At 41.4% G+C, this 23,581-nt stretch overlaps 2 protein-coding genes across 4 annotated transcripts in view; one reads left to right on the top strand and one right to left on the bottom strand.

Annotated features, from left to right (window-relative positions):
• Positions 1-23,581, bottom strand: part of LOC137180013 (monocyte to macrophage differentiation factor 2-like) — a 359,049-nt gene that overhangs the window by 166,162 nt on the left and 169,306 nt on the right. The window lies entirely within an intron of this gene.
• LOC137180002 (protein sidekick-1-like) overlaps positions 1-23,581 on the top strand; it is a 248,867-nt gene that overhangs the window by 150,388 nt on the left and 74,898 nt on the right. Inside the window, exons 7-15 of one of the 2 annotated variants that reach the window (XM_067585149.1) lie at positions 2,170-2,196; positions 9,624-9,726; positions 12,519-12,694; positions 15,369-15,452; positions 17,582-17,776; positions 18,536-18,652; positions 18,816-18,983; positions 19,804-19,906; positions 20,053-20,226. In XM_067585149.1, coding sequence (XP_067441250.1) covers positions 2,170-2,196; positions 9,624-9,726; positions 12,519-12,694; positions 15,369-15,452; positions 17,582-17,776; positions 18,536-18,652; positions 18,816-18,983; positions 19,804-19,906; positions 20,053-20,226 — 1,147 coding nt within the window. The remainder of the gene's footprint in view (positions 1-2,169; positions 2,197-9,623; positions 9,727-12,518; positions 12,695-15,368; positions 15,453-17,581; positions 17,777-18,535; positions 18,653-18,815; positions 18,984-19,803; positions 19,907-20,052; positions 20,227-23,581) is intronic. The other variant, XM_067585150.1, reaches the window with a different exon arrangement.

Genomic DNA, 23,581 nt, shown 5'->3' on the forward strand with positions numbered 1-23,581 from the left:
TGACACATCATTTGAATACACTCACAGAATCGTATGCCCTCAGACCAAAGCCTGTGTGTTTCTGTTTGTGTGTCTGTTTGCATTTGTGTGTGCGCTCTGACCCCCTTTTAGATTCCTCTCCAAAATAATAGACTTCCCAATAGAGCTACAGTACTTAACAGCACAGACTGTGCTCCAGTTAAACAGCTTTGTTTGGCTGTGTCTTCAGTAGGTCTTGGCATTGTTTTTTCCATACCTGAGTTTCAGGACTGATATCAAAACGTATCTTGTTTAAAACTGGAGGAAATTAAATATATATGTTTAGGTATGAACATACACTCTGTCACCAGTTTATTAGGTACACCTAGCTAAAACTAATGAGGTCTAATACAACAGCCCTGCAACAAACCCAACCTGCATGGAGGTTATAATGTTAGGTTAGTTTGTTTAAACAGTTTTAAAGAGGTGTTGGTTTGTGGTGTTGTTGAATGTTATTGTTTTATACTAAGATATAAAGATATTCTGACCCTTCACAGTATCCTCGTATTGGTCTCTATACCAAACTTCTGAACCATAAATGTATTTTTCATTCAAAAATACCTCATCAGTCATTAATAAATGGGTGATTAATCCTTAATAGAGCTTTCAGAGATTCTTTAGGTTTTATTTGTTTAAAGAGAAAAATCATTCACATTCACACTATGTTGTGGTCCTAAAACAGGAGAACATAACAGCCATCATGATTTCAATTAATGTTATTGAATGTGAAGAATGCAACAGCATTTTTGAATGGTGATTTTTGAGTTTTTGTAATAAATGGACCAAACTCTATGTACAAAATGTGTATCAGTTACACAAAATAACAGTTGAAATATTTCCATTTTTGCATATTCTGGACAACTTTAGGAAAAGTCATAAAATGTCAGACTAAAGGAAAGGTGACTAGGTTGTTTTTACTGCTCTCTAATGTAAAAATGGGTTGAATTTGACCTGAACAGTATGTAAGAAATTCATCTCAGTATAACTTTGTATAACATATGCAGCCTTACAAGAACTTTGTCTTAACAAAATACTCTGAATAGTCTGAAATTGGAAAATCTGATCAAAGAATAAGTAAACGAGACTATGAATCTGATAGTCTGTGGCAGCTTTCAGTACTTGACAGTTTTTGATAATCAGTGCTATGGACACATTTCAGTCAGTACCAACAAGTACTGAGGTTCAGTATCCAGCCCTAGTCCACAACGGATTAATCTTCATTTCCAACAGAAATGATGAAAACATCTGAACTGTTTATATTCTGAAGTTCTCCTCTCTCCTCCTTCAGCTTTTTTATATCTTTTCCTTCAGTGTTTTATAGCTGATTTTGTTTTTTTTCCACATCAGCTGACTCACTCGCTCTTTATCACTTGCCCCATACACTGTGTGTGTGTGTGTGTCCATTACACAGGCAAAGCGATCTTTGCACTGATGCTGATGTGATACATACGTCAGAATCTAAATTAAGGCCTTGACACATTTTTCACCACACACACACACACACACAACCACACACTTTCAGATGCAAACACATACACACATTCACAGTATTCAAGTGTAAAGTGAGAGGCTGAATAGGAGCGTGAAGGGGTAGCGTATTGATAGATGAATAGCGAATGTAGATTCTCTACCAGTCAATGGAATGTCAATGCCATCATTTTCTCCCGGCCTACAGTCTTGCTACCTCCAGACTTATGACAAATTCAGGGAAGGGGAAGATAGAAGGAGAGAAGAAAAGAGTGAATGAAAGAGACAGAATGTGGTAGCTGGCAGTTGATGGATGGGCTGCAAACAGCTTGTCTTCCTCTGGACTCCATGATAACATGGCGTTCTCTCTTCCTTTCTGTCTATTCCTCTCTGTCATCCATTTCTCTGTCTCTTGCTTTCCGTCCTGTGTTTGTTTTTTTCCTCCTTCTCAGGGAAGGAGTCTATTTTTCCTGTTTGCCTCCACAGCTCTGCGATGCATCAGAGCTGCTGATTTGTGAAAGCCTGTATTTTCCTTTGCTTTATTTATGTGTATTTTCTAAATGTGTCTTTTTGCTGCACCCAGAAGAAATACTTGAAATCTAAATGATATCTCTCCTGTTTTCTTACTCCCCTTCCTCCTCTCTCCCACTTCTCCTCATCTCTTTCTCTTTGGCCGATGGACAGTTGGCAAGAAGAACCGCGTGTCAGCAGGTAAAGCTGCCATTTACATTTACATTACCTTCCCTGCTCTTTTTTTTCTGGCTCTCTCTATTTGTACTGAGACAAATATTGCTGTGACCCTTTGCTCCTGCCAGAAGGTCAGAGCTAAGGGTTGCTTAGCTAAATGCTTTGCTGAAGGTTACATCGGCAGCAGTGGTGGGTGCATGGTATAAAGGATGTTCCACCAGTGCAGTTGCACCGTTTCTGCCTCATGGCTAGTAAGAAAAACTTACAGACACTTCTAACCTCAAGGTCAGCCTGCTGCAGGCCTGCGTCTATGGGTATTATAATAAAATAATCTGATTATAGTACCGTTGCAAAGGTACACGTATATGTCATGTTCCATTCAGCACAGGATATGTGGTTCAAAATGCAATTTGCTTTTGGTTTGACGTGCCCTGTGAACCACATTAATATTATGTTTGTCTAAAAAAAAGTCTTGACAGAGGAAGAACATTAATTCAGAAATGCAAGTCCTACCTGGAAAGCTTTGTTAGTGTTGTCTGTAGCTTGCTATCATCGTCAATATGGTTACCGCAAATGAGAAGCAACAGCTGGAATAGCTTCCATTGCAATTTTAGATCTCTGTTTGGAAGTCTCATGTTCTCCCTGTCAGCACTGGACTAAAGGACTAAATCAGACAAAACCTGAGGCCTCACATTATTTAATCCAAGTCCTATCATTTTTACATTTTACATTTTGTCATTTAGCAGACGCTTTTATCCAAAGTGACTTCCAAGCAAGGCCGAGCAGGTACAAGTGCATTGAGAAAGAGCGCTACAGAGAAGAAGGGTTTTTGAAAAATAAATAATTATTAAAATAAGAAGCAACTGGAAATAGACAAGTGAATGAGAAATACCATATACAGAAATACCATAAACCTCTCAGCCAGCTCACGTGGTATAGATTATTATATGAATGAAGATTATGTACAGTGTTGATATTTGGTGTCTGAGCTCATCACTCTCCACAAGGAAACTCCAAGCTCAGCAAAGCAGGGGAGCGGAGACAGACGTGACTAACATCCACCCTAATTGAACATGGACTCAGAGCCTTCAGGTGGATGTCGGATAGAGATGACAGCGTAGCTCTCAGATGAGCTGTGCTGCAGCAGGCATGCAGCAAAAAGACTGAGCAGAGCACTGAGGGCTTAAATATAGCACCATGATTAAAAGGGTGCGTTGGATATACAGTATGTTGCAGTGAGAAGATAATGCCGTTTGAGTGTAGCGGCAGACTGGAGTCGACTGCCTGAACTAGCTCGTAGCCTTCACTTCATTTGGGCAATGATTTCCGACTGCATCACCTGAGTGTGTATATTACCTGAGGTCGGCTAAAACAGTCAGAGGTGCCAGTTCTTTTCCCCACCGCATTCAAGCAGCGTCTTACTGCAGATTCAAACCGGTCCCAAGCAATTACAGATGCCACAGGAATGTTTATCTCTGCTGATACCCATCCACTGAATCGTAGCCCTGCTTTAATGTTTCTTCATAGGCACAATCTGTTATAATTACTTTGTGCAATATTGACATATTGCCTTTTTGTCCTTTTAGAGAAGAATTACTCACTAACCATGTGGAAAAGTCTCTTAATTTTTTTCAGTAAGAATTAAGTGTTGATGATTTTCTGAATTAATGGGGGGAAAAATATTTTATCTTTGCTTTCCCCACTTTACCAAAAAAGTTTGCAGGCATGAAGCAATTGCACACGCCCTTATTCCAGTATAGTGATGATGAAATGTTACCTCATTATGTCATTGTGGGTTTTGTCAAGCAGCCAAAAAACACAACTAATGTAATACTGAAAATGAATCAAACACTGAGCACTCCCCAGCTCCTACAATAACTCCTGCTCTACCTCTACATTACTGCTACATGTTTCCTGTTTCTTCTTCTTCCTCTCTTTCTCTCCTGTCTTTCTATCTCCTCCTTCCATCACTTGTATGGAGCGATGACAGAGATAGATAGAGGCATAGCCGCGGGAAGTAGGGGTGCTGCGGCATCCCCACCCCAAGGTGCAGCAACCCTGCCTCCAGGTGGCTGGCAACCAATAGGCCCGTTTGTGTTGTTGAATGATTTATTTTTTTTATGTCGTGAGCAAGCTGGGAAAAGTAGTGTAGTAGTGGAGCGAGGGAAAGAACTGGGAGTGCCGCAGCCACTTACTGCAAACGTTACACTCCACCTCTACCGGTCCCTGTAGGCTATAATGCTTTTTAAATGATGTCGCGCAGCGCGAGCTTTCCAGGTGATTTCTTTGTTGTGTGTTGTAGATGTACAAGTGTTTTCTTTGACAATTTACTTTAAAGATTAGAGAGGCTGCTTTCAGTAATTGTAAACGTTTCCATGCGCGCAGTAATGTCACTTCAGCAAATATCTTTGGACATTTAAGCAGCAAAACTAAAAATAGTAGTTATAAACTTGACAGGACAGAGGAAAACTCTCCAGGGGAAACGGAATTAAACTTTTAGCTTCTGAAATAACATTTTTTAGACAGCTCTGATGGCGCTCAGGACTTATCAGGAGGACAGCTGCTTTGTGTGTAACAGCTGACCTTTTGGATGTGTAGAAGAACACGGGACATTAATTACCATTAGATCCTGACCGATCCTGTCGGCGTGTCTGGAGATTTAAATAATCAATGAAGTTACGCTGCTGTGCCTCGTGTGTAAATGCAAACAGCGTCTCTCTGCGGGGGGGATCGATGCAGGTATTTAATAAACTCAGATTTTGTGTGTGTGTGTGTGTGTGTTTTGTGGGGAGGAGGGGGGTGGTGGGTTAATGGTGTGCACCCCCGCAACCCCAACTGAAATCATGGTCCCGCGGCTATGGTTAGACGGTTTTGGCAGCTGAAGGAGAAGATGAATATGTAAAAATTGGGCATCATTCTCGGTCCTCTCACTGCTTTCCATTGTCTGTGCCTGTCTCCCCTCGGGGCTCGGATCTTCTACTCTTGGTGTGGTGTGGCTTTATGTGTTTGTGTGTGTGCGTGCGCGTGTGTGTGTGGCATGTCTCGGCTTGTGGTTTTATATTGGCATGCGAATGCCAGTGTAGTCAGACGATGACAGCTGTCAGCATGCAGCATTAATGAGCGCGGTGACACTCACCCCACTCTCACACACATGCAGTACTCTCGAGAGAGAGATCAGCAAATGATCACCTTCTCCTCTCCATTTATTTTTGTATACCCTCCAGAAAACTCTTTAAAAATTTTAAAAAGCTCTCCTCTTTCTTTAACCTCTCATTCCCAATGTCCCTCATTTTTCTTTTTGTCTCCTGCCTTCGCTCTTTAACTGTCCCTCTTTTTTTTTTTTTTTTTTTTCTCTCAAAGTCTTTCTCTCTCTGCTGTGTGTATGTGGTCTCGGTGTGATATGTGTTAGTTAGCTGTAAACCCTGCAGACACGTATCTGACAACTCTATTAATACACAGTCAGCTAACACCAGCCTCCCCTTATGTGCATATGTGTGTGAATGCAAAGAGACGTGTGTGAGTGTGAGCGTTCACCCCTCAGCCAATCCCTCTGCTCTCTAGGTCTCCGCAGAGATTTGTCTGAAAGTCTTAAAACACACAGATCTCCAGTCATAGAAAGATCATACACACTCACACACACACACATACACATACACATGTTGTCCTTGGTCACTTTTGGGGACATTACATAGACTTACATTCATCTCCTGGAGAATTACTCTAACCTTAACCACTGACCCAAAAATCAGTGTTTTACCAATTGGGGTCATGGCTTTTGTCCCCAATTGGACAAACCATCCCCAATTAACTGGTCTTGTCCCTGAAAGTAGCCTATGGCAGACACACACACACACACACACACAGGCTGACTCAGTGACTGACAGATTTAATAGGAGAACAAGCTGTAATCTGAGAGAATCCATTCAAAGAGGGATTACATTCTAATCTGTGGATGGAATAGCCTTTCATCTCTCTCTCTGTCTGTCCGTCTCTCTCTCTCTTTCTCACTATTTATCCATCTCTATCTCTTTTCTGCCCCTAAGCTGCCCCAATCCTTTTACCAGCCCTGTTTTTTTTTTTTTATCATTCCCCACCCTTGATTTAATTTGGGATTTTTCTGCTTCAGTTTGAATATCATACACACACACACACACACACGCACACACATAGACTCACATTCACACAGCTGTGTCACCTCAGCAGCACTTTACTGTCAATCAGCAATAATTGCACTGTCGAGAGCATTGTAATGTTGCAATGCGTCACTGTGCATACTCAGCACACACACACACACACACACACACACACACAAACACACACACAAGATGTATGTTTTTTTCCCCTGTACTCATCAGTTTTGATTTATTTTTTTAACTGCTCTGCTTTTTTTTTATCATCCCTCTTTCTTTAATGAAGCTTTTCAGCCCCAAGTTGTTCTGATATTGCTTCGTTATACTACAACACTCCCTGCACTTTTCTTTCTACCCTCCTTCCCTCCATCACTCCTACTCTGCCTCTCTCTCTCTCTCTCTCTCTCTCTGCCACATGGTGTTTCTCATTTGCTAAATGAGGAATCCAATAGAGTTAGATTAAACTTCTGGACTCTCTTTGTAAAATCTTTACGGGGAGCCTTTTAGCTGCGACAGCTTTCACACACACACACATATACACACACACACATAATAAGACAGTCTGCCAGTTTGAATATTTCTCCTTGTTTAAAATGAGGAAGATTAATTTAATAATCCCTGTTTAAACAACAAAAAGGAAGAGATAAGAGAGTGATAGGGAATAAGGGAGGGAAGATAGGCGGTAGGGAATCAGGGATACAGACGAGATGAAATGATAGAGATTTCCCCAGAGAAAGAGGATGTTAGACACGCTGACAGAGAGAAAGGAAGAGCGCAGATCACACAACCATATGGCATTTTGCTTTCCCCTCTACTTCTACCATCATGTCTGTCACTCCAGGAAGAAGACCATCTGCACAGTCCCCTCTTGCTTTTCCCCCATCTACATATATACTCTATCTCTTTTCTCCTCTGAGCCCTTTTCTTTTTCCTTCCATGTTCTCCCGTTGTCATACCAGTGTTCCCGCTGTCTTGATTTGTCTGTCTGCTCCCCTCAGACACACTGTCCAAGTTAACAGGTTGGGTTCACACCTCCCCTCCGCTCATTATCGGCGGCCGCTGCTACCATTAAGGCTGCACTGATGGCTACTAGTCTCTGCCTGACCTCTGCGTCCCACAGACAGCTAATGGAAGCTCTCCTCTCTTTACTTCAGGCTTCCCCACCTGTGTCGCTGTGCCTCTCTTTGTCTCTCTCTCTGTCTCTTCCACCTACTCCTGCCACCCATCTCCACTTCTACAAGATCAAACCTTTCAAATTGTAACATATTGTAGGACATGTTGGTCTCTGCAAAATGAAATTAAAGGCAAAACAGTTGTGTGTGTGTGTGTGTGTGTGTGTGTGTGTTATGGAGAACCAGGGAGAAACTGAGAGTGATAGAGTCCTCCACTATTACTTCCCATTTCTCTCTTTTGTGTCACTTCCCTTATCTTCCACATTAATGACTCAACCTCTATCCCTGAGTTAGAGCATCAGTGAGTATAGGTGTCAAGACAGCAGAGTGTGTAAGTGTGTGTCACTCTGTGTGTGTGTGTGTGTGTGTGTGCGCCTGTCTTCCTGGTCCCGCATGTCTTATTCTGTGTGACAGTGGGATATGACTTTTCAGCTCTCTTTCTCCGATAAAAAAAAAAAAAGAGAAGAGAGAGAGAATGAGAAGAAGGAATAAAGAGCAGAGAGTCAATTACCACCTTTTCCTCCTTCCCTTCAAAGGGGAGATCAAAGCTGCTCCTCGCCTCCCCCTGCCTTCTCTCCATAACCCCCTTCCTTCCGCTCCAACCCCCTCCACCCCTCCAACACCCTATCACAGCTAGCCTGTTAATTTGTACTCCCTACTCCTCCCTGATTGGAAATCTACATATTCATCGGTTATACGGTGTACAGCGGCAAACCCAGTGAACGCGTAGCCATTAACACGTACGCTTCACACATTCTGTAAAACATTGATTAACATCTTTCAGTCGGCCTTCTCCACTGTTTTTATGCTACTGTGCTGTGCAGATGTCACACAATTCAAACAATGATAAGAATCTTATTCTGTCCTTTTGTTATGAGAGGCCATTCAGGCCATAAATCATACTCGCTCTCACACACACACAATCATAATCTCGCACATACGCCGCCATACTCTCCAACACACCTTTTAAGCCATAAATCATTCTTCACATACTCACACCACTGTAGTCTTTTCTAAGCACTATCATTGTAACTCACATGCGCCATCATACTCCCTTCAATTCATCATTATACGCTGTATGGCAAGAAGAACAAAGAATGATATTGTTTTTAAGAGAGAATTATGGCACGTTTGTGTGTGTAAGATAGAAAATATGTCCGTGATAGAGACAATAGCAGTGTAGAAGTAGTAGGAAGAACTATAGTTTCATTTAAACATCAGTCATTCTCTCTAAATAAACCTTTACTGAGTATACTTGTGTTAGGAAAAAGTATGAATGTGAGCATAAGGTTGCATTAACACAAACAACAGCAGTCCATGAAAAACCAAAACTTCCCACATTAATTTGACTGAGGCCACTTACCAGATGTGCCAATGCAGATGTCTCCGCCAAAAAAAAAAAAAAGCAGGGTCTTTCAGCAAAAACGCTGAATCTGGTGCAACTCATCTGGAGCTGCGTTGGCCAATAAAATATATGCAAGCACACATTCCTGGTAGATTACTTTGTAATGTGACGCTGCATTTCTGTTGTTTACCTCGTGATCGTGTTCAATTCAATTCAATTCAATTCAAAGTGCCAAATCATAACAAGTTATCTCAGGGCGTTTTTCACATAGAGCAGATCTAGACCGTACTCTTTCATTTACAGAGACCCAACAATTCCCCCACGAGCAGGCTCTTGGCGACAGCGGCAAGGAAAAACTCCCCTTTAACGGGAAGAAACCTCAAGCAGAACCGGGCTAGGTGGGCGGCCATCTGCCTTGATCGGCTGGGTTGATGAAAGATAAAAATAAATGACACAGTGATAATGTTCTAGAAATCCTCGCAGTGTTTTAGCATCTGATAAGCCTTCACAATCATGGCTCTATTACTCAAACCTGCTTTCTAAGTTTGAGTAATAGATCCATGAGTGTCTCACCTGTACATGAAAATGCACGCCCCCATCAACGCAGCCCCTTGCTTTTTATAACATGGGGCTCCTATTGTGTCTGATCGCCCACTAAGAGAATATCATTGTGCATAAAAGAGTATACTGTAGCAGTGTGTGTGGGAGAGTAAAGCGGTGCATGTTTGAGATTATGCTGCTTTGTGCAAGCGAGTATGATTCACGGGCCCAAATGGCCTCTCATATTTTCTCTCTCTATCACAGATCCTGAGTCAGAGCTTGTGGCTCCAACGATTGTGATTGGACCTAAAGACACGACAGTGGTGGCAGGGAGCGAGGCGACGCTGGAGTGCATTGCTAATGCCAGGTAAATTTCTTTTATCTATTGTATATGCACACACACACACACACACACACAAACACACACACACACACACAAACAATTCCTTTCTTTCTTTGCTAGACAGCACTGTTTCCTTCCAGGGCAATTAGAGGACACCACATAAACTCATAGCTCAGCAAGTCTTTCCTCCTAGTATGAGAGCATAGACACACAGACATTGACACCCACACACACACACACACACACACACAGTCAAGGGGGGCAGTCTAGTCTGACTCAACAGATGTTTTACAGAGCACCAGCAAATTCTACTTCAGTTCAAGAGTTCACAGAAACTCAAGTGTAATCAGTTTCCCCTCATCCCTTAGATACACACCATCCAACCTCCCTCTGTGTCAAAACTGAACACCGGCTTATGTGTACTTAATGTGAAACAATGCAGTATTTGTTTTGAACATAGTCTGTTTTATGTCCAGTAATTCCTTCCAAACGACTGTTTCGGATAGACTTTCCCCTCAAGACTGAAGGAACAATTTTCAACCTTATTTCTATAATATGTATTAGTTACAGGAGTGGCATGGCTAATATAACATCTTCAAGGCTTGGCATTTGCTTTCAGATCACACACTGAGTTCACTGCTTCTTATGCCAGGGGATGGTGAAATAACTGGAGGGACAGTTTGTGTGGGTTTCTCCTCCTTCGGGGTGTGCTCTACTCTACAGCTCATCTGCCCTGGAAAAAAAACTGCATTTCAGTTAGTCACAGTTACCTATTCATATTTCCACAAGGATAATATTATCAATGCTTTTTTTCATACAATTTGTAATAGGTTCTCAGAGTCATGCCCCACAATTTTTGATGCAGTCTGGACTCAACAGGTGATATCCTGCACTCTAGCTCCTCACCGTGCCGTTTCGAGTTTCACAGTGGACTGTTTGTGCAGAGTTTTTTTGTTGGATTGTGTTATTCAGTCCAGGCTGTTCTTGACCAGCACTTGACCACTTAGCAGCACTCAAGATGTGAGAAAAAAGGGACAAGATAATATTACACATATCAAAGAATTAAACACGGGTTTAAAAAAGTTATTAGCTACAGCGAGATCAGTTTTCATCATACAAACAAAGAGAAGGTTGGTCAGACCAGGCATTTCTTTACACCAATTAATTTGGTCTTTCTGACCTGCTCCACTAGTATTAGCACTGCAGACAAATTAGTTTCCTGCATTCCTACTGCCAGTAACAACTCCACTCCTCAGAGACTGTCTGCTATCAGAGAGATGATTCCGTACCCAGGGACAACTATTGAAGTTTTACAGAAAGAATGCTATGATCAGTGAAATCAAATTAAAGTGCTGAAATCTAAAAGCATCTGCTATCCATGTCCATTAACCATTAATCAGTCATTTGCACCAGTGCAGTCCTGGTGCAGTAGAGCGCTAGAATATTTTTGATTGAAAATAAGCAGCGCCAGTCGACCTAATATTGAGCACAGTAAAATTTGATTTTCAGTATTTGGGTAAATTTTGTATTCTTTTTGCGGAAAGGACCCAGTGAATAAGTATTTATTAAAACTTTGACATACCAGCCTAGTGGTAAGTTTAATTACTTTTCCATCCAAGTTTGTCTGTACCTCAAGGTATGAGGTCTGAGAGTGAAAGCAGCACACTCTCAACTGTATCCAGATCTACCCAGTAAAACACTTTTTGTGCGATTACATTATTTAGGCTGGACTGCATACTAAGTGGACTTGTTGTACTTGCAAATATGTTGCCCACAAAAATACTACAAAAATATACAAATCATAAAAATCATGAAATAAATTCATTTCCACTCACCGTGTGCCCAAACATCTTCCCACCCATCCTAACTTTGGTGGATTACCAGCTTTTCTTCACTTCCTCCACATCTCTTAATACGAGTCCTTTGTTTGTGCCAACTAATATCACAAATAAAGTAATTGCTATTAAAGTGAAAACCAAACAACTTCTTAGAAAGAGAATGCAGTAATAGTAAGTCAAAACAATGACATTGATCTCTGAGCTAATTCATTTAGGAGATAAAACTTGTGTGATTGTAGCTTGAATTTCAACCTTTTTATGCCTTGTTTTGTGTCATTTCATCTGTTTCATGTCTACAGAATTAAGTTTAATGACTCTACACTGCATTGATTTAACACAGCTTTATATAAATGTGTAAATTGACAGATATAAGACAGATAGTAATATTTTTAGTGTGTTTTATAATGTAATTTTATTAATAAGTATTTGTATTTGCTGCTGCTTACATAATCAGCTGTGTCTTCGTATATCTGTTGTAAATCTTAATGCAGATTGCTTGTAAGAATTGAAATGTTGTTTAAAAATGTGGCCAAAAAAAATTGAGCTGCATTTTCATGAATAGATACAATACTGTCTCAATACTGTCTTACACCAATACACACACATGAATGATGTTTTGATGTTTATCCAAACAAAATTTCAGTAAACACGAAAACTCATTCTCCAACATCCAGAATAACCGACTGAAGCTTCTCCATGCTGAGTAGAGCGGACTGCTCTGATATACAGACTGTCATCGCTCATTTCCTGCCTCATTGACACATAAACTGATGGATTTAATATGTTGTAATTGCCTTCTGTCACTCTTTTCTTTTTTTCTCTGATGCTCCTTCTCTTCTCTTCTCTTCTCTTCTCTTCTCTTCTCTTCTCTTCTCTTCTCTTCTCTTCTCTTCTCTTCTCTTCTCTTCTCTTCTCTTCTCTTCTCTTCTCTTCTCTTCTCTTCTCTTCTCTTCTCTTCCCCCTTCCCTCTCCTCTCAGACCGATGGACAGTCTCGTGGTGTCATGGAAACGCGATGGGCGTCGGCTGGCCGGTGGGCGTCGTCTCATTATTACTTCCCCCACCTCTTCTGACACAGGCTTATATGTTTGTGAAGCATTGCAAAGCAACAGCACTGCCAAACCTGCAGAAGCAAGGGCACACCTCACTGTAACGGGTAAGAAAAAAAGGCACCCATTCACACTGATGCACACACACAAACACACACGCACGCACACACGCACACACAAACACTGCTTAACATGATTATCCATGATTATCCCGGGTAGGCCTGACCCATCAAGACTAATGCCCTCAACATGTGCCATTAATTTCTGTTTTAACCTCGCTCTCTTCTTTTCTTGTACATTTTTTCGCCTCAGGCACTGTTTCATTCTGTTTATTCCTCCATTTATTCTTACTTTTTTTTTCCTGGAAGCATGACTGTGAACGCCCCAGGCTGTGACTGTCAACTACAGGGCAACTCGAGCTGAATCCGCTGTCCACATTCACCAATAAACTGTCCATTGTAGTCACAAACAGCTGCTACATCCACGCATGCACAAATTCATCTACGTGTGCGCACAAATACATGCATACCCCACACTTAGACACCGTCACAAAACGGCACCGCAGACACACAAGCCTATTCGCCCGGCAGCTAAATTAGTTTTGTTCCCCAGAGTCACCAATCAATAAGAGAACACTGAAAGCACTCAAACCAGAGTGTTCTCGTCACAATCCACTCCTGTCCTCGATATGTGTGCGTAAATAGAAAACAACATACACGGTGGCAGGGAGCGTGTGATTGATGAAGCGCAACTTTTCTCCGCTAGTTGTCAGCGTCTTTTTGATCTGCTGTGATTGTCGGAGCGAGGGAGCACCTAACGCAGAGAGAGCAAACTACCCACGCCTACAGCATACACTCGTCAGAAAAGACCTGTCAGAATATTTATACCTTTTCATTCTCTTTCTGTGCCCCCACCTCACAATCTACCACCAATTTTTATACCCTCTGCCTGTCTCTTTCTTTCTGTCTTCCTCCCCTCCATCGCTCTCTCTATTTTATCTTCCTTCATTAGGCCAACAGGACTGTTAAGGCCTTCCTGGCAGGGAAAAAGTCTGCATGCATTCATATGTATCAGAGGAGTAGAGACTGATGAATACATTGGTACTGATCCTCTTTTTCTGCTATGGGCTCAACAGACCTTGATGCAATGAAAGGGATTCCTAAACAGAATAGTGTATGTGTCTGTGTGAAAGAAGGAGAGAGCCTCAAAGGTATTCATTATTCAATTTCATTTCTTTTCTGCCCCGATCCACTAATCGGAATATGTATGACACATTGTGCCCGCGATGTATACTGTAAAGACGACTACTGGTGCAAACAACAATATATCTGTTGTTGTTCTCCATCTTTGTTTTGCAGGCAGACAGCAGGGAATCCATGGAAGCTCAAAGCTCTAAACCCAACCACCCAAACAACCCAAAATGCGTTTTGTTTGCGAGCCTAGGTGCTCGCACTCACCTGACTGAAGGGGGATTAATGCATCTGTGTTATCGGTGTCACGCCACATGGCTGTTATTCATCTCTTGTTTTCCTGTTCTCCCTTCAACGCGCGCTCCTCTCGTTCTCTTGTCAAAATTGTTGCCGAATTCCACCGTGCACAATAAAGATAGGAGATGTGTGGGTTTAAAAGTTACCACGAAGTAGTAAAGAACTTTAAAGTCAGTGTATTCAAGTAGAATAAATGTGGCACCAACATGGTAGTCTACTGTGTAGTTCTCCATACACACACGCACACGCACACACACAGCTTGAGCAAACTTGCCTTTTGTCTTTTTTTTTTTTTTTTTTTTTTTTTGTATTGCCACCTCAGTTTACCCCACTACTGAAGATATGGAGAGAAATAACACTGAGGAAATGGATTTTATTCCTTTTTTCCCTTGAAAGTACAACAGCATTGTCAAAAACATCATTATTGTTTGTTAGTATTTAACAAATATGGAGCCCTAGAGGAAAGTACAGAAACGAAACTGCTATTAAAATTCTTTCTTTTCACTCGTTAAGATTTGTATGTTTGTGCCTGCTAGAACACATATTCATTATTCAGTACATACATTGGACATTTTTCAGTGAACAGGTACCACAACTGTGTGGAACCACTTTTCCAGACATGTCAGACTGAAAATGAATTAGCCATTCTGTCTCCCCGTTCGTCTCCTTAGGCTTACTCTGTCAATATCTCCCGCTAAATATTACAAATGTTTTTGAAAGAAATGGAGCATAAGCGATTTTTTTTAATAACATGTAGTATTTCAGTAATTCACCAAAAGGCATATATTCAGATTCAAATAGAAGGAAGCATTGTCTCTGTCAACATTTAGAGCGACACTGGTGAAGATGTTTAGAGGGAGCAGTTATCAGCAGCGAAATGGAGTAGTTTTAAAAAAAAAAGGGGTTGTTTCCCTTGGGAAAGTCAGAGAATGTGTTTTTCTGTGACTGAGTATGGAAGTCATTTCAGAGGGCAAATAGACAGAAATCCTTCCTTGCAATGACACTTGACTTACTGAGGGCCAAAAGGGGGACCCATTTTTATTCTATGGTACTCCAGTCCAAGTCTCTTCTCTACTACCGTAAAGAATAAATACTATCCTTAAAGATTTTTTCAGATGTTTGATGATGATTATGATTGTAGAGTTTTTAAAGCCTTTTTTGAGGCACACAGCATATTGCACACAGCAGCAGGTGTTCTCAGTGTCTTGAGGTATTATTTTATCCATATGTTGATGCACAGTGTACTCTACATTTAAATGCTTTACATTTAATGTCCTAACGTTTTTCTCTCCAGAGCCACCTTCTCTGTCTGCTCAGCCCAAGAGGAAGATCATAGCTGAGCTCGACAGGAATGTAGATATCCCCTGCCAGGCTACAGGTACGCTTGCATGTGTGTGTGTGTGTGTGTGTGTGTGTGTGTGTGAGCATTATAATGAACACTGAGACGGGTTTTTCTTGCTGTCTTGCTGCTTGCCATTAGAAGATCCCCTCCGAATGCGCTTACAATGTAAGTGATGGGGGACAAAATCTACAGTCCTCATTTTAAGAAAAAATGTATTTAAAAGTTTATCTGAGGATAATACGAGACTTCAGCAGTCTGAGTTAGTCAAATAAAGTGGATATCTTCCACAGTTACACTCTATATAATAAAAAATTCCCTCTTTGTGTCTCGATGGACAGTGTTTTCAGTTGAAGGATCGTAAAAAAAAAAAGAGGGAATTTGGCACTAAAATGACTAACTTTGAAGACATTGACTTGATTTACCTAATTTGGATGGCTAAAGCCTCATATTATCTTCAAATAAACTTTTAAATACATTTTTGCAAAGAAAGAGGAATGTAGATTTTGTCCCCCATCAATACCATTGAAAGTGCATTAGGAAGGGATCTCTTAACGGCCAGTATGAACAGGAGGAATGATTACAGCAAGAAAAACATGGCAGTGTTCAATTGGGCACCTGACTATTGAAAAATTGTGAACCTATCCCTTAAGGTCTCAGTATGTTTTAAACAAACTAGGCTAACAACGTGTGGTCCAACCAGGTCTGAAGGCAAGTGTTCATACTTATATATAGGCATAGTTATTGGGAATGACCGCACTCAAAGGTGGGACAAAAAGCCTGCCGTCACTAGCTTTGTAATGAAAAGTCACAGAAAGTGACAAGTTCTATGAAGAATAGAAAAAGAGAGAGCTTGAGTGAGAAGCGCAAATCCTACATTCTTTCTTACCTCCACACTCCTGGTGAATTGGTGTGTAAAGTGGGCTTGATTGTTGCTTTTTGAAAGGTACAAAAATTGTTGGATGCAGCCCGAAAATTCCAACATCTAAAAGGCGTGTGGGGAGGGAGTTTCATATTCTGTTTGACAATCCTACAAGCTCTTCAGTCGCAGCATACTGTGGTACACACTGGTGTAATAGCTGCATATTTTAATGGCGTATGTGTCCATGTCTGTGTCTCAGCAAGTGTTAAGAGTAGGTGTTGTTCTTGGTCTTTATACATTGAGACTATCTGTGTATCTTAAGTGTCTGCAGCTCAGGGTGTTTCAAGGTGACTCTGTCCAACCTTCATTATGCTGAAGTTTTAATGTCATCCAGTATGTGTGTGCGTTAGTCGAGGGTTTCTCGAACGGTGACACTATGCTTTTGGCAGCACGAGCAGATTAACATGCTGAGACCAAGCCTTAAAATCGCACTCATAACACCTGTTTTTAACTGGATTACATGAAAACACTTATATAAGCAGGGGTGGACACAGGTCTAAAAACTGCAGCAGAGTCCCATCTCTCTCTCTCTCTCTTTCACACACACACATACACTGAGCGAGTTTATGTTCCTCCTCAGTAATCTGATACAGTGGCAGTGTAATTAAATAGCAGAGGCCTGAGGGTATGGAGAGAGGGATGGAGGCTGGGAGGAGGAAAGAGGGAAGGAGGGAAAGACAGATAGAGCGCAGAGTGACAGAGTGAGCGAGACAAGGAGGGGGTGAAAAATACTTCATGCATGTCTGTGAAAGCTTGACGCCAACAGATCGAGAAAAAGTGTGGAATTCATCTCTCCCTCCCTCTTTCCATCTAAAACACCCACTCACATACACACACACACACACACACACACACACTGGTACGGAGGGTTGAGACAGAGTAATTGCATGAGCCCCATGCCTGTCATATTGGCATGTCCGTCAGACAGGTGGGAGCTGATACTATAGATATTTGGTGTGCTGCTCTTGCCCACATCTTTTATTCAGAATGTTTTTGGCCCCTTCTGCCACCCTTACCCTACCACCCACACCCTCCAATCAATATATTATTAGCAGTCATTATGCCTGCATGCATATTTATAGGGAGAGAGTGGATAACAGAGAAGAGAGATTGGCGAAAAGAGAGTGTGTGTGGCTGTTTTAGTGGGAGTTGGAGCAGTTTGCTCAGCAGTGAGGTCAGCTGGCTTGTTATTAAGGAAAATTAAAATGTTCTCCCTCTGTCTGTTTGGGTACATGCACATGTGTAGGCGTGCCCCAGCCCAGGATAGAGTGGTACAAGGATGCAGTACCTCTTTCCAGAGTGGCCAACCCTCGCTACAAGGTCACCACAGCAACCGGGTTGACGGTGCGCAGGGTGCAGCCAGGAGACGGAGGAATATTCCAGTGCTTTGCTCGCAACGCTGCCGGAGAGACCCAAGCACACACACAACTCCTTGTCTCTAGTGAGTTTGTCTGACATACAAACGCACGGAAACACACGTTTGCCCTTTCTTGATGCAACTGTTTCACATTTCATCTTCATTTATTCGCCTACTGTACCAGCTTCTCATCTCCATTCTTTGCTGTGTCTCTTTCTCTGTGTCAGCTAATATATGCTGTAATTGTTCTTACCATGTTGCTGCACATGTGGACATTTGCTTTTGAAACATATTGTAGACTGCAAAGTGTCCATTGACTTTCATTTGAAACTCAAAAACCACACACCTGGTTTGCTGCTTTGCTGTTTGCAGCTGGAAAATAGAATAGTGTCCAAGTTTTTCTTCTGTGTTGGCTTGTGGCAATCCCAGCGCAACCTTAAACAAAATACTTTTTTTTTCAACTGCACATCAGTGTCAGTCAAATGCGTTGCTTTGACTTGATGATTTGCTGTCTGTAAGCTGCAAAACTCAGCTCGCTTGGTTACTTCTCTCTATAGAATAACATTCTGTTTAGTGAGCGTTTGATTATAATTAAAAGTCCCCACCGAGCTTTCACACCACTCCCTTCCACATTTGTGCACACACACGTAGCAGTAGGTAATGAATAAAGCCTCCATTGATCACAGAGAAAGAATTCGTGTTTAGATCAACACTGTCACCCTTTCTTTTCCCATTCCTCTGTTTTCTTTCTTTGCCATTAAGCTCCACTCTTTTCCCACCTTTCTACTCTCAGCAGCCATGTCTCTGCCTTCTTTCTTCTCATATTCTCACTCTGTGTTTCAGGTGTGGCCCCCATTTTTACATTCCCCCCGTCTGACCAAACAGTAACTGATGGGAACACAGCATTGTTTACTTGCCAGATGAGCGGAGCTCCAAAACCTGCCATCACTTGGAGGAAAGGTAAAAGACCACACACACTGAATTAAACACTGCGCATGCAAACAAAAACACAGATGCACTTGCATAATGTGTTTGTTAATTAAAAATGTGCTTAATGACTTAATTACTTTACTTTACCTGTGGGCTATTTTATTATTGTCTCACTCTGTCTCTCTCTCTGTAGGATCACAGGTCTTAGCCAGCGGCACCGTCCAGGTTTCCAGGTTCACGCTGTTGCAGTCAGGCGGTTTGCAGATTCAGCCAGTCAGCTTCCAGGATTCAGGAGAATACACCTGCATCGCCGCCAACACAGAGGGAACCATCAACGCCACCGCTACTCTCACTGTCTGGAGTAAGATGCACATGCACACACGTAGAATACACACAAACAAAAATACATTAAACTACTCAATGTGCATTCACTAAATGGACTAAAACAGACATGGAACACTAATTATTCTATAGCTGTCCAATGGCATTAGTTCAGGATAGTGAACAGCGGTGTGATTGGTTATCGATGCAGTGGCCTGGTGCAATGGTGAAATAATCGTCTGATTGGCTGTGTAAGATGATGATTGATTAGCTGGTAAACTTATTGATTGGCTGATTTTTTTATATATATCCTGGCTGCTTCAGATTAAATCTTTGCCTTCTGTCTGAGCACTATGATATATGTAAATTGTACACTCTTTTATTGGAAGCCTGGTCACATCCCAGGTATACAATGACTGAGTTGGAGACATAACAGATGCCCTCTACACTTCATCAACATTTATTCTTCACCAATGCACTTGTCCAGGTTCTAAATCACATGAATGGCTAGCACCTGACAGGAACAAAGCACCAATAATGTGATAGACTAAGCAGTTTTCCACATTATAAGTGTGTGTGGGTGTCTATATGTGTATTTGTTAGTAAGAGATAAAGCATGCTTGTGCGCCGTTTATCTTCAATAGTTAAAGGCTGAACAGTCGATTAATTCATTTCTCGTTATTCTGGAACAGCGTATATTTACATGTTCACAACATTCTAAATAACACTGTGTCATGTTTAACAAATTCAATTTCAACCTCTAAATTTACCCCACGTGTGCCATTGCTCCTCCTCCCTCTCTCTCTCTTTTTTCTCTTCCTTCTTTCTTTTTTTTCTTCTTTTTCTCTGTTATTTTGCAGGTCGTACAGTCATTTCTGTGCCTCCGTCTGACCAGCGTGTTATTAAAGGAACCACTGCTGTTCTGGACTGTAATGCTACACATGACCCCAGAATCGATGTCAGGTACCTGCTTGTCAGTTTGTGTGTTTATGTACACATAGTATATGTATATCTGCTTACAGTATCTGCATCTTTTCTCTATGTGGTATGCAAGTATCTGTACAAACATACAATATAGAGTTTATGCCTTTATATCTCCAATGCTGTAGCTTCAAGTGGGATCGTGGTGGCATGCCAGTCCTTCCGACCAGTGGGGGCCGTGTCTCTGTGCGCCAGGGTTCCCTCACTATTGGCCAGACGTGGTCAGGTGACATTGGGGATTACACCTGCACTGTGACATCACAGGCTGGCAACGATTCTCGCTCAGCACGTCTTGAAGTCATGTGAGTTCAAAGAATCGGGCAAACTGTTGTTGATTGTGTCATCTAACTTCTCTTACAGCTCAGTAAAACAAGGCTTGGGCTCAAAAGTACAGCTCACAGGCACAGTCGTGTGAGTAAAATAAAATAAGTAGAATAAAAAAAATAAAAAAACAGGCACCAAAGGCTGACAACAGGAAACCAAGTCCAAAGGTGCATACATAGGCAAAAATAAAAACAGGCAGGAGGACATGCAGAAAACAGGCTAAAGGCTTGACTGGTATACCTGGCATGGTTCGATAAAAGATCTGCTGGGAGGACCGTGGATATGGACAGGTACATATAATAAGAGGGTAATAAGGAAAGAGAAATAGGTGTGTGGGTGGGTGAGAGGCCAAGTGACTGGCAGGAGAACACTGAAGGCAACTGCTGGTGGGACTCAGAACGGCAGGATCTGGAATGACAGGTAGTCAGTAACTAGTAGGCAAAAATGGACAGAAAAATGAATGAAAAAAGAGTTCAGAGTCCAACTGACACCATGACAACTTCTGTGTGCAGAGCTACATACCATGTAGCCATGTCTGTGTCATTTGTTTTGTTTTACTGAGTTATGAAGCAATGATCAAAACCATACATATGCTGTACACATATTAATGCATAACATGCATACAGTTGTATGCATATATTTAACTTTACTTTATTGCCCTCAGAGAATAGGCAGATCTTACCTTTTTCATGGTAATTATATGCTGAAATACAGAACAAGCAATCATCCAATGAACAGAACTTAAATGTTTGTTTTCCTTGTGATTACATATAATGACATTGACTAAGCATGCTGCAAACAGGACGTCTGGCTGATTCAAATTGCAGATATGATTGACAGGGATTGAGCATTATTTAAAAAAAAAAAAAAAAAAAGGTATTTACAATGCAGATCATAATTCAGCAGAAGCAGCAGAAAGGTAATTTGGCACATTTCCAAACATAAAGAAAGCATTACTGTCAGTTCATTTCAGCAGTTGTCTAACTAAGTAATTGCTTGATTCCAATAATAGACGCGTTCCAACAAGCGTCACACACTCTCAAAACCACATACATGGCTATACCATCAAGAGGTGTAAGGTATGGAGAAGGTGGCTAGTTAGAGTCGGTTATTATTAGACAGTTAGTAATAGAAGTGTAAGGTCATAGCTGCTATCAGGTACCCTGTACACGCAGTAGACCCACCACTGTCTCAAACTACAGACGTATCAGTCTTCAAGTATAAAATGTGTACATACCGTATGTTTGTGTGCACATTTGTGTGCGTTTGTGTGCTTGTGTGAACACATTCCAAAAGTGTCACGTCTGGAATGAGCCGACATTCCTGACACTCAGATTAAAACATGCCACACACATATTTCAAGTGTATCCCACGCTCCGGCCCACACTAGCTCATTACAGCCACTGTGAGAGAACACGATCAGGTAGTGGCCTTTATATATTAATAGGCACTTGTATAATATATTTATAAAAGGCACTTATGATATATTAATACAATTGCAGGGTAGGAGAAAGATAGAACATGAGTCCACATCCTTCTGAATTATAGAGAGACAAGAGGTTATACATGTCAAACTGAGAGGAAGGGAGTGGTTCTCTGTTTATGGCTGGAGCGAAAACATGTAGGGAATGTAGGGATTTCTCTATGACTCTGTGTGTGTGTGTGTACGTGTGTTTGTGTGTATGGGCACGTGTGTGACTGACATTCTCGTTAGCTCAGTATCAATGGGTCATAGAGGCTAACAGACGCTGGCGGCTGAGGAGACAGACTAATTACCAGTAGGTTATTGGTTCAACTCTCACAAGACCCATCCATGTGTTCGTGAGCGTGTGTCTGTGAGTATGTGTGTGTGTGTGTGTGTGTTTGTGGGGGCCGTGTGAAGGTAGTTGCTCTAACACTCTCTAAGCTCATCCATTAATTAATATGATCATGTCATCTCAGAAAAGAAAACATCATTCTCATTTCCCCCTGCTCCTTCTCTGCCTCATTCACCGCCGTCCTTGCTTCTTCTTCTTGTGCCTCTCTCTCTCTCCCTCCCTCCCTCCCTCCCTCCCTCTAACATCATTGCATCTTCTTCATTCATCTCACATCCTCTCACTCTCCCTCTCTCTCTCTCTCTGTCTCTCTCTCTCTCTCTATGTTCCTCTCATTTTCTGACTTCACACCAACTTGAATATTAAAATGTAAAACCACACACGAGCAAAAACAAAAACTGAAGCAGGCAAACATTTTTAACCCTGCATCATCTGCTGAAATTAACAAGACCCTACAGTTTGTCTGAGGAGACCACTTGGACAGGATATTCACACATCCAGGATTCTTAAGAAATAATTGATGAGCTTATGAATATAAAATGCAGCTAGTTTAGGCACAAGGGATCATGGCTTTCATCATGCTTTGAGTGTAAATATATTTATTTAGTTATTTTATGTGTTCTGTTAATATCCTCGCTCCTGTTATCTCTGCTAGCACCTGTAGCCCTCACATAGAGCTACACTGAGACCTCCTCCTCCAAGCCAACTGTTTTTTAAAGAGAGTTATGATGCACTAAAATCTGTATAATCAAATATCTGGACACTCTATTGCTTTCATGAATATGTCTGCATTGCTTTATTTGTTATTAACATGGCAGGGATGCACAAATATCCACAGGGGACAGCCAAATGTCTCAGAGAATTTCATTCTTCTGTATTTGCAGCAGTGCAGAGCACGAAGAGAATAAAATATCACAATAAAAAATATGCAAACCACAACCATATTTAAAAGATATCGCCCACTGGAACTGATCCTGGATTGGACCCAGGAACTAACCTGGGTGTCAGAGCCAACATTATTCCACTGAACATATTAAATAAAAAAACAAAACACAGGAAATAAATATCTGTCTAATGGAAAGTCCGGGCACTTTGCCACTGACTTGTTTTTGTGATACGAGTGCATAAATGTTTAATTACATGTTCAGAAACACTCTTTTGTCTAGATGTGGATGTGAAGGGAATAGTTTGGGGAAATATGTTTATTTGCTTTCTTGCTGAGAGTTAAAGCAGCAGCAGATGTTAGCTTAGCTTAGCAGAAAGACTAGCCTGGCTCTGCCCAAAGGTAACAAAATCTGCCTACCAGCACCTCTAAAGTTCTCTAATTAATATGTTATATCTTGTTTGTTTTATCTGTACGGAAGCAGAAGTGTAAAACCAGCAAGTTGTGGTTTTTACATGCCGGACTATTTCGTGGTTGTGAGCGGTAACTACTTATCTGATGTCTTGGCATCTGCTCGCAGCTAAGAAGTAGTCCGGCACATAAGCTCCCATAAAAAACCACAACTTGTCTTTGAGT

The sequence above is a fragment of the Thunnus thynnus genome, chromosome 3 (assembly GCF_963924715.1).
Source record: "Thunnus thynnus chromosome 3, fThuThy2.1, whole genome shotgun sequence".
Classification (NCBI taxonomy): domain Eukaryota; kingdom Metazoa; phylum Chordata; class Actinopteri; order Scombriformes; family Scombridae; genus Thunnus; species Thunnus thynnus.